Source organism: Panthera uncia, chromosome B1 (genome assembly GCF_023721935.1).
Source record: "Panthera uncia isolate 11264 chromosome B1, Puncia_PCG_1.0, whole genome shotgun sequence".
Taxonomy (NCBI): domain Eukaryota; kingdom Metazoa; phylum Chordata; class Mammalia; order Carnivora; family Felidae; genus Panthera; species Panthera uncia.
Genome location: NC_064811.1, coordinates 68,201,371 through 68,221,776, shown reverse-complemented (window position 1 = coordinate 68,221,776; position 20,406 = coordinate 68,201,371). Strand labels below are relative to the sequence as shown.

Here is a 20,406-nt window from a genome sequence, read left to right as displayed (position 1 = left end):
GACTAAACCACTCAAGCGCCCCTAGATTTAATTATTTTGAATTATTATATTAAATAAGTTGATATGTTAAAGGAGTCAGTAATCTAAGATCCATGGTACAATTTTTTTTTTTTGTAAACTTTTTTGTTGTTGTTTGGTAAATAAGGTTTTATTTTAACATAGCCACAGTCAATTATGTAAGTATTGTGTGTGGCAGCTTTCATGCTAGAATGGCAGAGTTGAATAGTCATGACAAACTCTCTGGTCTGCAAAGCATAAAATGTTTATGGTCTGGCCCTCCCAGAAAATGTTCGTCAACCTTTGATTTAGAACAATAGGTCATATGCAAATTAAAATTATATTAGAAGCTCTTTGGGTTTAATCATCATCCTTTTCCATAAATTACCTAGTTTAGTACCTTAAACATCGTAAATAGTCAATGACTATTACATCAAATGAGTAATTTCAAGTGGCAGAAAATGCTATAGTAGCAGAAGCAACAATAAAGAATCTATGGAGAATCTAGAAGAACTTATAAAATCCATGAGCTTCAAAACAGACACAAATGCTAATATTGATAGATCTATGTCTATACTAGTTGTCTGTGGGATTCATATACACCAATCTAAAATTATATGTAAACTATACGTAAAACTATATATAATTTGTGTTATAAGAACACTGTCATGGGTTATTATTGAATGGTGGATTAAAACCTATTTTGGAATAGTCAGAACCAATCAGAACAGAAGAGGATGACTCACTGGAAAAGGGCACAAGGGAATTTTTCTGCAGTGATGAAATGGTTCCAGGTGTCTTGAACATGCTTGTACATTGGTACATTTTACCATATGCGACCTATACTTTGATTTTTTTTTTTTAATTTAAAATAAAAGTGATGCCATTGGAGACTTTGTAAAGTATATCTTTCAGCACTTGTACGTATTTAAAATGAGGGAAGGACTTTATTAGGCATCCAGATTTATTCCATGATCTCTTCGCTCAAGTTACCCTGAAATGATGGCAGTTTATTTCACTATGGTAAGCCCATAGTGATAAGAGAAGAAAATGGTTGATCTCTAATATGTACATTGTCTTTTCTTAATAGCTGCTTGTTCCTGCCCAGTTTGGCCCCCCATAATGCCCCCACAAACAATGCTGTCACAACAGGTCTTACCGATGGGGCCGTGGTCAGCGGCATTGGTTCCGGTAAATATTACTTACTTTGCTCCTGAGATTTGTTGTTTTTTAGTAGGCTCTATTTTCTTTAGAGTTTATTGCCTTCTCTTTAAAATGTACATACGAATCAACACACTCTTTCGTTGTTATTTTTCTCTTTTTATTTTAGGTGAAAGATTCTTCCCTCCTCCATCTGGCTTAAGCTACTCTAGCTGGTTTTGTATTGAACATTTTAGTTCTCCTCCAAATAACCACCCTGTCAGACTTCTTACTATTGTGCGCCGAGCAAATTCTTCTGAGCAGCATTACGTGTGCCTTGCCGTCGTTTTGTCAGCAAAAGACCGATCTCTGATTGTCTCCACCAAAGAGGAACTACTCCAAAACTATGGTCAGTATCTGTTTCTTTTTGCTTCCTGTAAACATTAAAAGTATTAAACATCATTATAATACTCATCTTTAATGTCCAGCTAGTAATTCTTTTCCAGTTTAAACTATTACAGAACAGGTTATATGAAATGTTGAATATTGTTTACCAGTGAATTTTAAGGCACTTTTCAAAGAGACTTAGATAGAAAACAATGGATATAGTTCCTAAAATAAAGAGTCATCTCTACTTGCCAAGAAATCGCAGCTTTCACTAGGAAAGCAGATTGCTTGTTTGATATATTTTAGTAAGGATTTTCATTGACCATGAATTCTGCTTAACTAATGAATATTCATCGAGCACCTGCCTACCATATGTGCCACTCTGTGCTAGACACAATAACATTTTAATTACTTTATCCATCACTTACCTTCAAGACTTAATACGTACCATTTAATAATCCTAATTCTCTCCGACACGCCATAATGTTACGTTGCTATCCAACAGAACTTCAAACTCAAGACATTCATGAATATCTTCCTAAATGATTTAAACAACATAAAATATAACTTTCAGTTTACTGAATGTTCTTTGCTCTGAATATAAGCATTTGTAATATAAGTATACCTCTTTTTTGATCATCTACTAAATTTACCTTTTAATTAACTGAATAATACCACATACTGCTTCACATATTGGTATTCAAACATATTTGAATGTTAGCTTAATTAGATGGTAAGGCCTTTTTTCTTAATATTCTTCATGACTAGCACAGAGGCAGGCATCAATACAGTGTCACTGCTTTAAAATTCTTACAAGGACACTTTATTTGATCCTGTTGATGTTTTTCCTCCTAATTTAAACTCTCTTCAGTCTTGCAGATACCCACTCTTTTGACCTCCTTTTTATACTTTTCCTTCAACACTTTTCCATCTTCCACTTCAAATTAGTATTCTCCAAGGTTTCATCTTTAGTCTTTGTACTCATCCTGCTGTCTTGAGAGAAAAAAAAAAATCTATGTCTGTTAAATTTAGGTCTTTTTAATCCCAGCAGTTCCAGAATTAATTTTTGTTTGTTTGTCTGTATCCCAGGATTTCTTATTTTTTGTTTCATTTTTTATTTTTTTTAAGTGTATTTATTAGAGAGAGAGAGATGTGAGTGGGGAGGAGCAGAGAGCGAGGGAGAGAGAGAGAATCACAAGCAGCCTCTGTGCTGCCAGTGTAGAGCCCAACACAGGGATCAAACTCATGAAACTGAGAGATCATGACCTGAGTCAATACCAAGAGTTGGATGCTTAACCTACTGAGCCATTCGGTGTCCGTCTCCTCATATTTTAACTGCAAGTTAGACATTCATATGAATACAGCTCATATGGAATGTTTCTTCTTTATAAAACCTGCATCTCTTTCTGTTTTCCTGTCTTGCTAAATGACACTCCCCACTACCAGTTTAGCCCAGCTAAAAATCTCAATATCACCCCTTCTGCTAAGTCTTACTACGTGTGCTTCCTTCATATTTTTTTTAATGTTTATTTACTTATATTGAGAGAGAGAGAGAGAGGGAGAGAGAGAATCCCAAGAAGGCTTCACTTTGTCTGCAGAGCCTGACACAGGGCTCAGACCCACAAACCATGAGATAATGACCTGAGCCAAGATCAAGAGTGGGTTGCTCAACCAACTGAGCTACCCTGGCACCCCTTCCTTCATATTTCTTGAATCTCCCCTTCCTTTTATGCCCACTGTCATGGATCTTACTTAATTTTTTTTTTAATTTTTTAAATGTTTGTTTATTTTTGAGAGAGAGAGGGAGACACAGAATCCAAAGCAGGCTGGCTCCAGGCTCTGAGCTGTCAGCACAGAGCCCGAGGCGGGGCTCGAACTCAAGAGTCATTTGATCATGACTTGAGCCGAAGTTAGACACTTAACGGACTGAGCCACCCAGGTGCCCCATCTTACTTAATTTTTTTATCAATTATCTGGACTTCCAAGATTTTAATTCTTTATATTTGTCTTTGGTTATCCTACTAGAACTGTGGTAAATTATATTACACAATGTAATTTATTACCTTAGTAATCTAGGCAGCCCTGCCACCTAAAACATGTAAAATATTCTGTAAAAGTATGAGTGAATGAACAAATGAACAAACGAACAAGAAAAAAGAGGAAAATATGAGAAAGGGAAATGATGAGAAAATAATAAGTGAATAATAATGGGGAATTTGGAAAAAGAATAGAATTTAATGGAAAAGTTAAGGAATGGGTCTAGGGATATTTCCTTAAACTAGGAGAATGTTTTCTAACTCTATATCATTTTCATGAAATGTAATTTGCAAGACTACTATAGTCCATGTATCACTAGAAATTACAGGAATAGATACATTAGCTTTAGATGATGTTACTACTACAAGGATCCATCCTCTGAACAGCTGTAGCCCATTAAGCCTAGGTAATTAAGAGTTGTCAGAAACCAGTTGGCTCACCAAGATCTCCTGACATACCACTGAATGCTGGATGTGGCTTAGATTAAGCCTGATCCAGAATGTGAAACTCAGAAAATTTTTGTGAGTAAAATCTTCTACAATTCTGGAGAAGATTCAGTCTATTAACAGGAAGGGAAAGGGAAGAGTTCTTGGTTTCACCCATACCTTTTATCTTTTCTTTCACATCCTTTGGTCTATATAGTAGACCTTTCAAAGCTGTTTGACCCCGCTTTTCATCTAGGTTGTTCAATTCTGTTCCTGTATCAGATCACCTATCGATTAGATTCTGCTTTTCTTAATTCATCAATAGATGTATATTCTGAATTGTCATTTTAAAATGTAATCTTGGCCTGTCAGTATATGCAGATATTTTAAGATTCTAAAAATTAGTATTTTATTTGTAATTCTTTCTTCGTATAAAGTTTTATCTTTTAGTGTATTTCCTTGTATGTACTTATCCTGAAAAACGGTGAATCTGCTGTATGTTACATGGTTACAGATTAGCTGTTTTTAAAGCTTTTGGTGGGGAGGGTGGAGCAGTGGGTTTTTAACATCTGGATATACACTGTTGTCTCATCACTTCTTGAATGCTTAAAAATTAAATTAATTTTTAATTAGCTTAACATTAAGATTGAATTAATATTGACCCATTATTTCCTGGCAAGATCAGGCAACATACTGGATAGCAGAGAGAAACCAGATTGGAGTCAGGAAGTGATTGCAGAATGTTAGGAAATAATCAGAGTTGTCTGGTGAAGCAGGAAACTTGGATCAAAAAATACCTTTCCATGCAACCACTGTGGAAAACAGTATGACCTTTCCTCAAAAAACTTAAAAATAGAATTACCATATGATCCAATAATTCGACTACTGGATATTTACGAAAAGAAAACGAAAACATTAGGGGCACCTGGGTGGCTCAGTCCATCAAGTGTCTTATTCTTGATTTTGGCTCAGGTCATGATATCATGGTTGGGAGATCGAGCCCCATGTCGGGCTCTGCACTGAGTGTGGAGCCTGCTTGAGATTCTCTCCCTGCCTCCCTCTGCGCCTTCTCCATTTGCATACATACTCTCTCTTAAAATAAAAAATTTTTAAAAAGGAAAATAAAACATTAATTCAAAAAGATATATGTGCCCCTGTGTTTATAGTAGCATTATTTACAATAGCCAAGATAATGGAACCAACCCAAGTGTCTGTCAATAGATGAATGGATAAAGAAGATGTGATATATATATATATTTATATACACACACACATACACATACATATATATACAATGGAATATTACTCAGCCATAACAGGGGATGAGTTTTTGCCATTTGTAACAACATGGATGGAAACTATAGGGCATTAAGCTCAGTGAAATAAGTCAGTCGGAAAAAGACAAATACCATATGATTTCACTCATGTGGAATGTAAGAAGCAAAATGAAGGAACCAAGGAGAAAATAAGACAAATCAAGAAACAGACTCTTAACTAACTGAGGGAAGGTAGGTAGGGGATGAGTATAATAGGAGAAGTTTGAATAGTACACTTAACATGAGGAGCACTATGTAATGTCCAGAATTGTTGAATCACTGTATTATACACACAGTATGTTCACTTTACCAGAATTAAAATTTTGAAATGAAGGAATGAATGAATGAATGAACAAATAAAGCTTTCCACTCCATAAATCACCTCCCTACTCTCAGCTGTCATCAGGCAGGGGCCAGAGCAGTACAGCCGCACACTAAGAACAAATAGTTGGCCTCTTGTATCATTGAGCAGAGCATATAGCAAGAGTAAAATTTTTAATTTTCTAACCAATGTTGTAACCAAATGCATGGCAAATGAGAATTTAAAACGACTTTTTATAACAGACCTTTTATGACAGGTAATAATCAATTAGCCTCTTTTTGTTGTCTCCTGTAACTTTATTTTATTATCTGTTTTATTTATTTATTTCATCATCTATTATAACTTTATTTGATTATAACTATAACTATATCTTGAGCAGAAGACGGCAAAATAGATCTCAGGTTTTACTTCTTCCTGCAGATAAAGCTGTTAAATGGATAGAGTATTTTCGTTTACATCATTATATTATATATTTTTCATTTACATCATTATATTACATCATTATATATCATTACATCATTATATACATTTCATTACATCATGTATATTTCATTTACATCACTATACATAATATTACATCATTATATTACATCATTGAACATAAAGTCAAGATCTATATATGAGTAATTGTTAGAATGAGGGTGTTGAGTTTTTTTATTTCTTTTTTCCTCTTTATTTTAGTTGATGATTTTAGTGAAGAATCCTCTTTTTATGAGATTCTCCCATGCTGTGCCCGCTTCCGATGTGGGGAACTTATAGTTGAGGGACAGTGGCATCATCTGGTTTTGGTGATGAGCAAAGGCATGCTGAAAAACAGTACTGCAGCCCTCTATATTGACGGACAGCTTGTTAACACTGTGAAGGTAAGCAGACTCGTGCTTGTAAGTCAACCTGCTTTACCAGGTAGTTTAGGGGTAGGTGTGTTTCTGTGTATGTGTGTTTGCGAGGGGGTATGTTTTAAATTGCTGTCTTAATTTTAAATTGACCTTTAGTACCCATTTGAACAGTATGTTTAAGAGTCATGTGGCTGGCTAATTCATATCACTTTATTTGAGAAGAATAGAAAGAAGAGGTTCAGGGTACTAAAGAAGTTAGTGAATATGTCAGCGCTTGAGCCAGATTGCTAAGTGATTCTTCACAACAGAAAAACCAGTTGAAGGATGCCTAAATAACCTATGAAACACACTTCATTGTTGTTATGCGTTCCAGTAGACTCTATATTCTTTCAGAGCTGGAATTGTTTTTAGTCTTCTTTGTTCTCAGATCACCCAGATTAGTCCCTTGATAATTAGTAGTAGGTGTTCCATTACTGTTTGCTGAATGAATGAGTGTGTAAGTATTACTTTAGATATAGATACACCATAATATTCAGAAGAGAGGCGAGAGAGTTGAAATAACCAATAAAGAGTCAAAAGTTCCTTTTTTACATCAGGATGAATGCTGCTAGTTACTTTCGATAGAACTCAGCTAGCAACCTGTTGAAATCACACGTTAGCTTCTAAAGGATAGTATCTGTTTTTATAGCGATTATCACTTGAAAGAAGCAACAAAAGCAAAGTTTGTCCTTTTGTGTGAATTAAAGTTTAAAAGGCAGTGAAATTGACAGCTTCCTTGAAGACATTTCCTTCATTAATATCTTATTGTGACATTGTGTTTCAATATGATAAACACTAAAATGCATTCTGTGGGAATAGTAATTTTTTCCTTTGTACACATGATTGCATTTGAAATGGGCTTGTAGATTCTCTGGGAGTTTGCTTCTTTGTTATTTTTATTATTTTTTAAAATAAAAATGTCCTCAGCTTCTAGAATCGAGAGGTAGGAGATTTTTCATTGACTTTTTTTACATCATCATCATCATCACTGTGCCTGTTAGAAGTCAACAGTCCTGTGAAACCAACTTTAGGCCACGTGTTGGTCTCCACACTCATGCTATTAACATCACTGGGAACTGTAACATATGGAACGATAGATGTGATCTGAAGCTAGGACAGTTGTTAGAACAGAACGATCAACCGAAATGTCCTTCATACTATCAAGCGATAGAAAGCTGCCTGTACCACAAGAAACAACTTGATTTCTTGATTATCTCTTATACTTTATCTATTTATTATTAAATGAATTGAATGATAATTTTGGCAAGTTGTCAGTAAACACTAGTGTGAGAATGTGTTTTATGTTAAGATTAAAATGTGTGTGTATAAATTATATAATAGACTGTTAATTTTTATAATTTCTATAGCACTTTACCCATTATAAAACACTCTTCATGAATTATTTTAGTTGACAGACTCAGATTGAAGGTAACCCAGATAATTTCAAGACTATTTGAATTCTATAGTAGGGAAACTCTCTTTTTATATCAACCCCAAAATTTCATGCAAGCATCATTAATTTGATATGGAAACCACCCAGACAGTAACAGTAACTCTCTATTTGATGTTGCCCTTTCTGGCGTTAGATAGTTTATATCTGAGAGTTGGATGATAACAAATCCTTCTTCCATATCAGGTTCCAGAATCTTGGCCTTCCTCATAGCTCTCAACCCAGCCTCTTTTGTACATTTATAAAGTTGGATGACCTTGGGAATTGGAAGCTATACACAAAAAGTAGCTATTTTCCTGATGAAAGTGGGGTTCTTTTTGTTCTATCTCACACGTTGCTTTCACTCTTCTTACAGCTACATTATGTTCACAGTACCCCTGGGGGTTCGGGTTCTGCAAACCCACCAGTGGTCAGCACAGTCTATGCGTATGTTGGCACTCCACCTGCCCAGCGCCAGATTGCTTCACTGGTTTGGCGCCTGGGACCCACGCATTTTCTGGAAGAAGTTTTACCTCCTTCAAATGTTACTACCATTTATGAACTGGGACCAAATTATGTTGGAAGCTTTCAGGCCGTATGTATGCCATGTGAGTAACTTATTCTTTAAAGTTGTGTAAAACTTATCTCCTGCCATGTAGATACATGAATAAGTGCATGTACATGTGTATGTACAGGTTTACATGTAGGGTGTATATACGGTTCTACATTAGGTTTATCTTTAAAAAAGCCTTCTCCTTCACTTTGCTTCAGTGTGATAGTGTTCACCACTCACTCCTGTTCCAAATGCTCTCCTCCACTGATCATGCTATTCTTTCCTGATTTTTGTCTTCATGCCCCATCACTAATTTTCTAGTTTATCTTATTGGCTCCAAGATGTGCGTACCCTCTAAGAGTCTAACCACAGCCTTCTTTCTATAATTTCTCTTACTACATAAAGCATTTTAAAGTGTATCTATTCTGGTTAAAAGGAGAGGTGTTTCCAGAAAAGACAAACACATATTTTTTTTTTACATTAGACTAATGTTTTCTTCATTCCTTTATTCCTACAGTCCACTCTTGTCCTTTCTCCCAAAAGGTAGAGTCAAAGGAACCGATACTAAGCTGTGATTCCTTTGTAATACTCTTTCCAAGTGATGCCCTCATCCTCTTATTCTCATTCTCCCGAAGCTCTCAGAAGAGTTGGGATAAGTGTAGTAAGCGATAAAAATCCTGTGGCTAAGTAATTTGTTACTCACATAGTTGATTTAGATAGCATCTGGTAATAGCTAACACTGAGCATCAGTATGTGCAAATAAGTTAATACACATGAAGGAGATAGTTGTTCTGGAGCTCTTCATAAATGTTTGTTCATCTCCTCCAAACTTTGATGTTTACGTACTGTTTTTCTAATCCCGATTTTACAGATGAAAAAACTAAAGCCCAGAGATCTGTCGGTCATGCATCTTTTAAGTGATAAAAGCAGAGATTCAAACTTAAGCCACCTAGGTCTGAAACTTGTATTCTTAACTCCTCTGCTACATTGTTTATTTATTTATTTTTTTAACTTTTTACGTTGTTTAGAAGAATATAGGGAGGCCCATCTGAGCACTCTTGTCAGGGAGGATACCTGGTGCTACAGAGTTTACAGGCCTTCCACTCGTGTTCATTCTCTTTCTCCTTTGATCCTTGAGGAAATGTTTTGTGATTTGTTTGATAACAGTTAAAACTCTTTCCCCTTACATTATGCTGTTTGTAAAACACATTTTAAGAATAAAAGTTGGAATGTAAAGGTCTATGACTAGCTGATTTTCTCTATTTTCTAAAGAGAAATAAATGAATAGCTGAAAACTTAAATAGAATAGTTTTTAAGTTTAGCTCCCTTGTTCCACTTTAAAAGATTTTTGGGGCACTTGGGTGGCTCAGTCGGTTAAGCATCTGACTCTTGATTTCAACTCGGGTTCATGAGTTCGAGCCCCACATCAGACTCTATGCTTGATAGCATGGAGCCTGCTTGGGTATTCTCTCTCCCCATTTCTCTCTCTGCCCCTCCCTGACTCATGCTCTCTCTGTCTCTCTCTCTCAAAACAAATAAACTTAAAAAAAAAAAAATAGATTCTCAACTCTACCCATTTAAAAATAGTAAGAATAAAAAATTTGTGTTAGGATAGGAGAAATAGTGACAGTTTTGAAAAGGATCATTCTTCTTTTGAAGGTAAAGATGCAAAGTCTGAAGGTGTAGTCCCATCTCCTGTGTCATTAGTACCGGAAGAAAAGGTATCATTTGGCCTCTATGCACTCTCTGTGTCTTCCCTAACGGTGGCAAGAATCCGGAAAGTGTACAACAAGTTGGACAGCAAAGCCATCGCTAAGCAGGTAAGCAGAATGATTTCCTAGTAAACTGTGGCTGCTTTTCTCAGGAGCAGTGTTTCCAAGCTTTGTTACAGGTAGCACCCAAGTATGAGTAGTCCCTGAAAATAATGCCTTTTATGTATTGTTTATATCTGTTTTACTTGGCTTTGGGTTTAAGCCAAAACATGCTTAGATAATTAGCTTAATTTGGAAAAGTGAGAATTTCCTTCTAAGTGCATGGTTTATATTAATCCTTATATATTTTTTGGCAGTTAAATTGAACTGCAGATAACTAAAGAAAATAATTGCTATGTGCCAGGTATCATTTGGTTTAGGTCACAGCAGAAGCTACAGAGAAAATCCCTGCCTTTGTGGTTCTTACATGGTAGTGGAGAGACAAATGATAATAACTAAGAAAATAGCCTAATCATAGGATATGTTAGAAGATGAAGAGTGCTCTGCAAAAAAATAAAGGAAGGAAAAAGTGATCGGTTTATAGTGTTAAATAGGATGATGAGAGGAGGCCTCATGGTGAAGGTGAAATTGGAGAAGACTTGAGAGAAGTGAGGCAGCAAGTCATGAAAATATAGGCATGGCACAGCATCGGGGGCGGGAGGCGGGCAGGGGGAGTTGTCCCAGCAGTACAAGTGCAAACGCTCTGAGGAGGGTGCATGCCTGCCACGGAGGCAGGTGCGACTAGAGCAAATGAGAGAAAGCCGGGTAGTAGGAGAGGAATTCAAACAGGTAATGGGCAGTAGACCACTTAGGGTTTATAGGCAGTGGTAAAGGTGTTGGCTTTAAGTGACATGGGAAGCGTTATAGGGTTCCAGACCTAACGAATGAGATGTCGTGACTGACTTTTTAGCCAGGGTGACTATGACCTCTATTAAGAATAGATTGAAGGGAGACAAAGGTAGGAAAAAGGTGAGTAGTTTTGTTTTGTAATAATTCATATGAGTGATGATGGGTTTGTGAACAGGGGTGATAGCAGTGGCTGTGATGAGAAATGAATAGATTTGAGGTCTGTTTTGAAGATCAAGCTAATAGTTTTGGTGATTGGGTGTGAAATGTGAGGGAAAGGAAGGAATCAAGGATAACTCTGAGGTTTTTTGCTCTAACAGTGAAGAAAATAGAGTTACTTTTTCTGATTTGGAGAAAACTTCAGGAAGAGCAGTTTTGAGAGGAACATTGAGAACTGTGTTTTGGGAAAATTGAGCAGCATATTAGACACCTTAGTAGAGATCTCAAAGCCACTGAAAATATGAATCTGAAGTTCAGGGGAGAGATTTGAACCATAGATGTTCAGAGGTGGTATTTAAAGCCACAAGACTGGATGCTCTCAGCAAAGTGTAGATAGATGTGGAAAGGGACAGACTGAGACCTGGAACATCCAGGACTGTGGAGCTGGGGAGATCAAGAAGAACCAGCAGGAAACAGTGAGGAGCTACAGCTAACGAGAAAGGAGAGAAACTAGGAGAGATGGATGTGGTGGAAATCCATGATTTGCCATGGCGAATGTGTCTGGTCAAGAAAGACTAGGACTGAGGACTGATGACCAGTGGGTCTAGTGATGTGAGTGCCATCAGTGAGCTTGGCAAGGTGTTTTGGCTGATTAGGGGAGGCAAAGCCCAGGGGGAAGGAGACCAACAGACTGGAAGGAAAGGATTTGGGAACAGTAAGTATTAACAGTCGTTTATCTGTAAATACATGTACCATCTTCCAGAGAACATGAACTATACGTAAATTTAGTTCTACAGGTAACAGTAGAATTAAAGTCTTAGGATTGCGTTTGCTTTGAAAGCTCATAACGTGTATGAGTGTGTACACGTGCAAAACTTAACATGTCCTTTCTATAGGCATGTTTTATCTGTAAACACGTGAATAATTTATGTGACGTTTACTTAGAAATGAAGTGAAGCTAATATTATGTTCACTAATCAGAAATACTGTGAGGCAGTGAATGATAAGAACTTTTAAACTATGACAGTTTCATTCAGAAAGACCCTTGAAACTGTTTCCAAGGCCCCCTCACCATCTTTATCTGAGCAGATTGTATTTAATTTACTTTCTGTGAGTTTCTACCCATTGGAAGAGCTCATACATTTTAAAAACATGAATGCCCATGTTTTTAGTATTCTGATAAGGAGAGAAAGAAACGATATGGTACCAGTCAGGTCTTTTTTTTTTTTTTTTCTTTTTTTCTTTTTCCAATAAAATGTTCAGACTGTTCTTCTATAGTTACATTTCTTTTTTTTTTCCTTTCTTATTCTTCAGTTAGGCATTTCCTCTCATGAGAATGCCACTCCTGTGAAGTTGATACACAATTCAGCAGGACATCTTAATGGGCCTGCACGGACAGTTGGGGCTACTCTGATTGGATACCTGGGTGAGTCAGATTGTCTTACTGTTTTAAACTTCTTTATTTACCTTCAAATCTGCATTCACTTTTCCTCACAGGAGGAGAGGTGTTTAAATTCACATTTTATAGTGCCAACCTGTAGCGTTCTTGCAGTATTTAGAGATTAATGTAACAATCTCAAACTCCAGTCAACTTTAAAAATCATAATCTTTTTAAAAATCCCATTAACTTTGTCCCCCTTTTGTCAGCACTGATGAACGCTGACTATTTCTGTGTAATTTTAAGGTAAATTTCACACTTACATTTAGGGACAGATGTAAAGACTTAGAGACATATTGATGAAAATTGCATAGTTTTCTTCAGTGTTGGTGACACCCGTGAGTGTATCTATTATTTGGAAGTGAGGTAGACATAAGAGCTTTGGAGTGTAAACAGTGAATCCAACTATAGTAAACATTAGAGCTGGTAGACATTCTGCAGAGCCTTATACTTGATGTCTGCTTAAAAAGAGTTGATTTTTTTTTATTAGATAGAATCCTGAGATATAATCCAGTCAGGTGATTCAAAATTCAGAACCAGCCATTCTATATTTAACACACAAATCAATACATAATATTGGTTCTCTTTAGATTAGCAGAAAGTTAGTGTTATGCAAGTCAGACTCCTACATGTTTACCAGACATTGGCAATTTTTATTGCCTCGATATGCACATATCTTAACTTTGGTTTTTTTCTTTAACTACACTGCGTAATAAAGCAGTTTCCTTTATGCTAAGGCACATAGTGGTTTTTCTTTATTTGATAACAGCAAGTATTTACTGAGCCTGAACTATGTCCTTTGCAAAAATATAGCAGCACATGGAATAGTAGAAAGACCAGTGGGTGAAGAATTCAAAGATTGAGGTTCTAGCTCCTATTCTGTCACTCTGTGGCATTACACCAGACATTTGAGTTCTTTAGACTTCAACTTCTTATCTGTAAACTAGTAATATTGGTCCTAATTACCTTACAAGGTAGTTTTCAAAATTTTGTGCCATAATATATGCAAGTGTTATGCATGCTGCAAAGCATACAAAAATATAAAACACATGTTAGTTTAATTTTTGGAAAACTCAATCTTGATTAGTAGACAAACAACATTCAAACAATGCCTTTTTTTAAAAACAAGGTTAGGAATATAGATGCAGTCTTTTTTAGTTGACATGAAGTTAGTTCTAGGCCTGTGTTTCCACATGATTATGCTCTCCTAGGGTCACTGATGCAGTGTTACTCAGACTAGGAGAGCTTTGAGTGATGGTCAGTGAGGTGCCCAGCTTGGCTTCTCTTGGGAATACTTGGTCCTTGCCTGGATGACATCCGCATCCCATTCCCCAGTTCAGAGTTAAAGTGCTGTTGCCCTCCCCAAGTTTATTCCCCAGCAGTACCTAATAAAGCATTCTCACTCACCTCAGAAATGTGTTCCCAATGCCTCTGTGCTTTTTCTTTATAGTGTCCAAAGCTACACAGTCGGAACCTTTGGGCTTGCTCTCAAATCCAGCCCTTCTCTACTCACTCCTTTACTCCCACCTCATCTCTGAGAGTGTAGACATTCGCATTTATTACCTTCCACATCCTACCTTGGATTTGTTTTTAGAATTTTTGTTTTAAGATAGAGGTGTTTATTTACTTTTAAGTATAATTTAAAATTAAATACTTCTTAAGATGATTTATTCAGTTCTTGTTTACATGGGGAATTTAATTATTCTTCACTATCTTTTGATCAGGAGTAAGAACATTTGTCCCTAAGCCTGTTGCCACTACTTTGCAGTACATTGGTGGAGCTGCAGCCATCCTGGGTCTGGTGGCCATGGCTTCTGATGTGGAAGGGCTCTATGCAGCAGTCAAGGCCCTGGTTTGTGTGGTCAAGAGTAACCCACTAGCCAGCAAAGAAATGGAAAGAATCAAGGGCTACCAGGTTTGTAACCATAGAGCTTTGCCTTCACTTTACTCGGCATTGAAAAAAAAATCTTCTCAATTTTCATTATACATATTTTTTTCAAACTCTGGAAGAATGATCTCATCCAAGTAAACTTTAAAAGTCAGTACTTTTTAGTAAAACTAATGTATTTCAAATGAGAAGATGAATTGTTTCTTTTGGCTCAAGCTTTTTAGCCTATTGCACCAAATCTCACTTCCTAAACTCTTGAATTAGGCTGTGTTATCTCAGTATAGCTTCGATATATTTCATAGATTTGCTAGTTTGGAGTTATGTTCCTCTATGGAAATAGGAGTGGAATGAAATAGGGTCATATTGCCAGCTGCTCTAGAGACTGCCAGATGGGTGATAGATCCAGAGATTTCCCTGTTTTCCTTGTCTCTCCCTTCCACACCTAGTGTGGGTGTCTTTATCCCCGCCTTTACTTACCTAGTGGATGTGAGAGCCACTGTATAATATCTGTGCCATTGCTAATCCTGAATAGTCATGTGGGATTTAAAATATATACAGTGTTCATATATTCACAATCTACTAGGTTTAGGCAGAAAGTGATTTGTCAGAAGAGAAACAAGTATTTGGAGCAAGATTAAATCCCTCTAGTGTAGGTGAAGTACAAATGCCTTTTCTAACTTGTAGCCGGTAGTTCATTAGTAGTGAATAAACTTTTTACTGTTTACTGTAGATTTAATCACACTATTTTGGTAAGTGTTTTATTTTGCAGAACTTTCAAAATGATTGTTGTGGCATATTTTACCATGAAAATATACAAACCATCTAAATGTTCCAACAGTATGAGAATGACTAATGATTCTAAAACCATTCCAGAACCTATCATTCAACCTTTTTTAAAAATTTTTTTTTAATGTTTATTTATTTTTGAGAGAGAGAGTGCAAGCAGGGAAGGGCAGTGGGGTGGAAGGAACAGAGGATCGGAAGCAGGCTCTGTGCTGACAACAGACAGCTCGATGTGGGGCTCGAACTCACAAACCGTGAGATCTGACCTGAGCCGAAGTCAAGACGCTTAACCGACTAAGCCATCCAAGCACCCCACATTCACCCGTTTTAAAATTGTAATCATAGGGGCGCCTGGGTGGCTCAGTCGGTTGAGCGCCGACTTCGGCTCAGGTCACGATCTCGCGGTCCGTGAGTTTGAGCCCCGCATCGGGCCCCTGTGCTGACAGCTCAGAGCCCGGAGCCTGTTTCAGATTCTGTGTCTCCCTCTCTCTGACCCTCCCCCATTCATGCTCTGTCTCTCTCTGTCTCAAAAATGAATAAAAACGTTAAAAAAATAAAATAAAAATAAAAAATAAAATTGTAATCATAAAGTCTATGTTGCAAAAGAAAAATCCTTTCAATAAAATGTTATGGAAAAAGAGAAAAAATTGTATGCATATGATGGCAACAATTTACATATATATGAATTGAAAAGGTAAAAGATATTTTAATGATAGTGATGGGATTACCCTTCATTTCAGATTTCTCTAATGTTCTATTGTCATAATAAAAATATAGAAGTCAGCTTAGAAGTCTTAGGAATTGCTTTACATAGAGGTCTCCCACGTGTGTTTGTGTGTGTGTGTGTATGTTTGTGATGACTGATCAAGCATTTGGTATTGCTTCCTTTTAGTTGCTGGCAATGCTGCTTAAGAAGAAACGTTCCCTCCTCAACAGCCACATTCTCCATCTAACGTTTTCCTTGGTGGGAACTGTTGATAGTGGACATGAGACCTCCATTATTCCAAATTCAACTGCCTTCCAGGATCTACTCTGTGATTTCGAAGTATGTACATGAATACTAACTGGTAATATATAGTCAGTGAATCCATTTCTTATTCTGTATGTTGATAGAGTTAACTTTTAAATATTTATTTTAGTATTAAACACATAGTTTAATATTAAATAATAGTTTAGTATTGAACTATTATTTAAACCCCCTGTGGAGCTGTTGGCTTCATGTGTAGAGAGATCATGTCTCCATCTATATCCCTGCCACCCACAGTGGTGCCTAGTACTTAATGTGTGCTAGCTGTAAAGTCTAGGCTGGAACTCTTCTGCCTCATAAATACTGTAAGCTCTGTCTTGTCAGTTATTTTAAATTCCTAACAAACAGGCTGTGTGCCCTAATTGCTTTCCTGAAACGTTATCTGGAAGTGTATTAGCAGCCTGGCCCTATACTCCATCTTTAGTACCCACAGCTCCAGAGCAAATGATGCAGGGTCTCCCTCTTTTCACAGCACTCAGCTCTCTTGCTCGCCCTCAGGCAGCACTGTCCTGGCTCCTGTGTCTTTCTCACTGCTTTCCCCATAATTTTCTGGCTCTGGAATTTTCATTATTTTACATAAAATCGTCCACTGTCTTTATCTTTTTTATCATTTTCTTTCTTTGAGGTTCTTACCCCATCCCATAGCCTCATCTTCTACAAAGTTGAGCCCCGAATCTGAATCTCTAGCTTGACATCTAATTTCCACACTTAGTTCCGATCTCTTGCTCAACATTTTCGTTTTATGTCCCAGCAACACCTAAACTGAACTTAACCATCCTTCCCCAAATTAGTTCTTCCCTCTAACTTCTGTTTCTATTAATAATACCACCATGTCCCTAGTCACTGAGGCTTGAAATTGAAAAATCATCCCTCTTCTTCTTCCCTGTTTATAAACAGTCTGAAATTAAGTCCTATAGACTGTACTTCCATATTTCATGTAGTTGACCTTTTTGTTTCTACTTTGACATCCTAGTCTAAGCCCTAATCAACTCCTCTTACCTACTAGGATAACTATCACTTCTTTCCCCCTTTCCTCAGCCTGTCCATAGATCTTTTGACCTCATTCTTTCTGAGGCATAATCATATCACTTCTTCAGAAACTTGCAGTGATTTCCCTTCCAACACAATAAAGTATACATTTCTCAACCCGATATTTAAAACTATAATACACAAACCTCTCATTCTTTTAGAAAATACCTACTGAGCATCTTTGAGCCGGGCATTGTGTTAGGTGCTAATGATGTGAAAATAAAAGATAGAGTCCTTGCCTCCAGGCATTTAGTCCATTAGAAGAGAAAAGCAAATAAATAGACGATTAAAAACTTGTGAAAGCACAGAGGTAAAGGTATGCAGAGAGGGGCGCCTGGGTGGCGCAGTCGGTTAAGCGTCCGACTTCAGCCAGGTCACGATCTCGCGGTCCGTGAGTTCGAGCCCCACGTCAGGCTCTGGGCTGATGGCTCGGAGCCTGGAGCCTGTTTCCGATTCTGTGTCTCCCTCTCTCTCTGCCCCTCCCCCGTTCATGCTCTGTCTCTCTCTGTCCCCAAAATAAATAAAAAACGTTGAAAAAAATTTTTTAAAAAAAAAAAGGTATGCAGAGAGAACTCTGGTAGTACTAAGGAGACCTACCTAATGAAGCCCGGCTTGTTTTCATCTGGTAACTGATATGTTTAAATCATGGGTTACTTTTAGTTTTAAGTATCTGATTAAAATCTTATAATACAAACATCAGAAATTTAGTTGTTTGACAAGTTTTGGCTTCATTTTAAATTACCTTGCACACTTTATGGCATCATATAGCATTCCTAATTACTGTAAGCCATAATCGTCTATAATACTTAATTCATCCTATTTTTAAAACAGCATTTGACAGATAAAAGTAAAGTACTGGTGATAGAATATAGGCATTTTCTTTTTTAGTGGTTGTTCTAGAATTTATAATAGACCTCTATAATGATTCAGTCTGTCTTCAAAGTATATTATACCACTTTACCTAGAGTGTAGAAACCTTGCAAAGATACACTTCCATTTCTCTCCTTCTGTCCTTTGTGCTCTTATTGTCCAGCATTTTACTTCTATATGTTTATGGATCTCCACAATACTTTCTGTATTATTTTTGCTTAAATAGTTATCTTTTAAAGACATTCAAAAATTCTTTTATACATAATTACTTACATATATAATATTCATGGCATTTTTTTCCTTTGTATAGATCCAGGTTTCCATCTTATATAATTCTTCTAAATGAAAAACTTCCTTTAACATTTTTCATAGTGCCTACTAGCCTTAAATTCTCCGTCTAAAAAAGTCTTTATTTTTTTCTTTTTTTGAAAGGTATTTTTGCATAGAATAGAATTCTAGTAAACTGTTCAAAATTCTTTTTATACCTTAAAGATGTCAGTCACTCCTTTTTTTTTTTTTTTTTATATTTCTTCTGCTTGGAGTCTGTTGACTTTTAGATCTGTGAGTTTGTCATTTTTATCAAATTCAAAATTTTTTAGGCATTATTTTTCCAGCTATTTTTCCTTGTGCCCTCCCCACCACCTTTTCTGGACTCCAATTACATATGTGATAGATTACTTGGTATTTTCCTGCAAGTCTCTAATGCTCTATCTAGTAATTTCTTTTTCATTCTTTTTCTCATGCTCGATTTTGAGTTGTGTCTTCAAGCTCACTGATTTATTTTCTGCAGTGTCCAATCTGCTGTTAGTTCCATCCAGTATATTTTTTATTTTAAATATTTTACTTCTCATCTGTAGAAGTTCATTTTGCATCTTTGGTTCTTTTCTGTTTCTCCTTCCCATATTCAGATTTTTGGTGACATTCTTTAGCATGTGGAGCCTATTTTTTTATTTATTTTTTTTAAAGTTTATTTATTTATTCTGAGAGAGAGTGAGCTGGAACGGGGGAGGGGCAGAGAGCTGGGGAGAGAAAGAGAACCCCAAGCAGGCTCCACACTGTCAGTGCAGAGTCTGACGCACTTGAACCCATGAGCCACAAGATCACAACCTGAGCCAAAATCAGGAGTCAGAGGCTTAACTGACTGAGCCACTCAGGTGCCCTTGGAGCATATTTTTAATAGCTTTTTTAAAGTCATAATAATCTAACATCTGTCATTTCTGGGCTATATGTAATAATTGATTTTTCTCCTACTTATGTGTCCTATTTTCCTTTTTCTTTGCATACTTGGTAATTTTTTATTGTATACTGAATTTTACATCATTAAGTGCTAGACTTAGTTGTTTTCCCTTATAAAAGTATTGAACTTTGCTCTGGCATTGTAGTTATCTTTTTGATGCACACTATTAGGATTTGTTAGGGTGGCCCTAGAGTTACCTTTAGTCTAGCACGAATACTCAGTTTTTCACTTCTAAGGCCTCTACCTAACTCCCCATGTATTATGAAATCTACCCACTCTTTGGTGGGAGTGCAAACCAGTCTCAGACCTTTGTTAAGTTCCAGGAATTGTTTGGTGTACAGTTCTGCAGTGGTTATTTCCAATTTTGGACCCCACATGAGATTTCGGTCACTTAGTCTTTGTCTTCAATGCACAGCATTCAGTATTCATTCTTTTCCGTATGTTGTGTTCAGTATTCAGTAATAATATTCAGTCACTGATTTCCATATAAGCTTTCTATAGATCTTGCCTTTCCAGTTGTTTAGGAGGGTAATTCCATAGCAATTAATCCTTTATGAAGAGAACCAGAAGTCTTCTGTACAAACAGTTTCATAGGGCTTCACCAAATAAAAATTTATAAGGTGGTTATAGTCAGTTAGCTATATAAGTGAAATAAGTTCTATGTGCTGCATTTATGTTTGTTGGATAGTCATTTGGGTATTTCTTAGCCCTAAATATACCAACCACTCTTCTTTCTTTTTATTGTAGGTTTGGCTCCATGCACCGTATGAACTTCATCTTTCCTTATTTGAACACTTTATTGAGCTGCTCACTGAGTCCAGGTATTAGTTAATATCTGTGTAGTTTATTTTTCAATTATAGAAGAGATGATAAGCACAGACCATATGAAGTCTTCTT

General features: G+C 36.6%; 1 protein-coding gene across 10 annotated transcripts in view; it reads left to right on the top strand.

The window, feature by feature from the left end:
- WDFY3 (WD repeat and FYVE domain containing 3) overlaps positions 1–20,406 on the top strand; it is a 290,160-nt gene that overhangs the window by 169,332 nt on the left and 100,422 nt on the right. For all 10 annotated transcript variants that reach the window (XM_049630812.1, XM_049630817.1, XM_049630814.1 and 7 more), the window contains 9 exons: positions 1,088–1,188; positions 1,328–1,546; positions 6,306–6,487; positions 8,305–8,536; positions 10,141–10,301; positions 12,552–12,663; positions 14,400–14,590; positions 16,239–16,391; positions 20,257–20,330. In XM_049630812.1, coding sequence (XP_049486769.1) covers positions 1,088–1,188; positions 1,328–1,546; positions 6,306–6,487; positions 8,305–8,536; positions 10,141–10,301; positions 12,552–12,663; positions 14,400–14,590; positions 16,239–16,391; positions 20,257–20,330 — 1,425 coding nt within the window. The remainder of the gene's footprint in view (positions 1–1,087; positions 1,189–1,327; positions 1,547–6,305; positions 6,488–8,304; positions 8,537–10,140; positions 10,302–12,551; positions 12,664–14,399; positions 14,591–16,238; positions 16,392–20,256; positions 20,331–20,406) is intronic.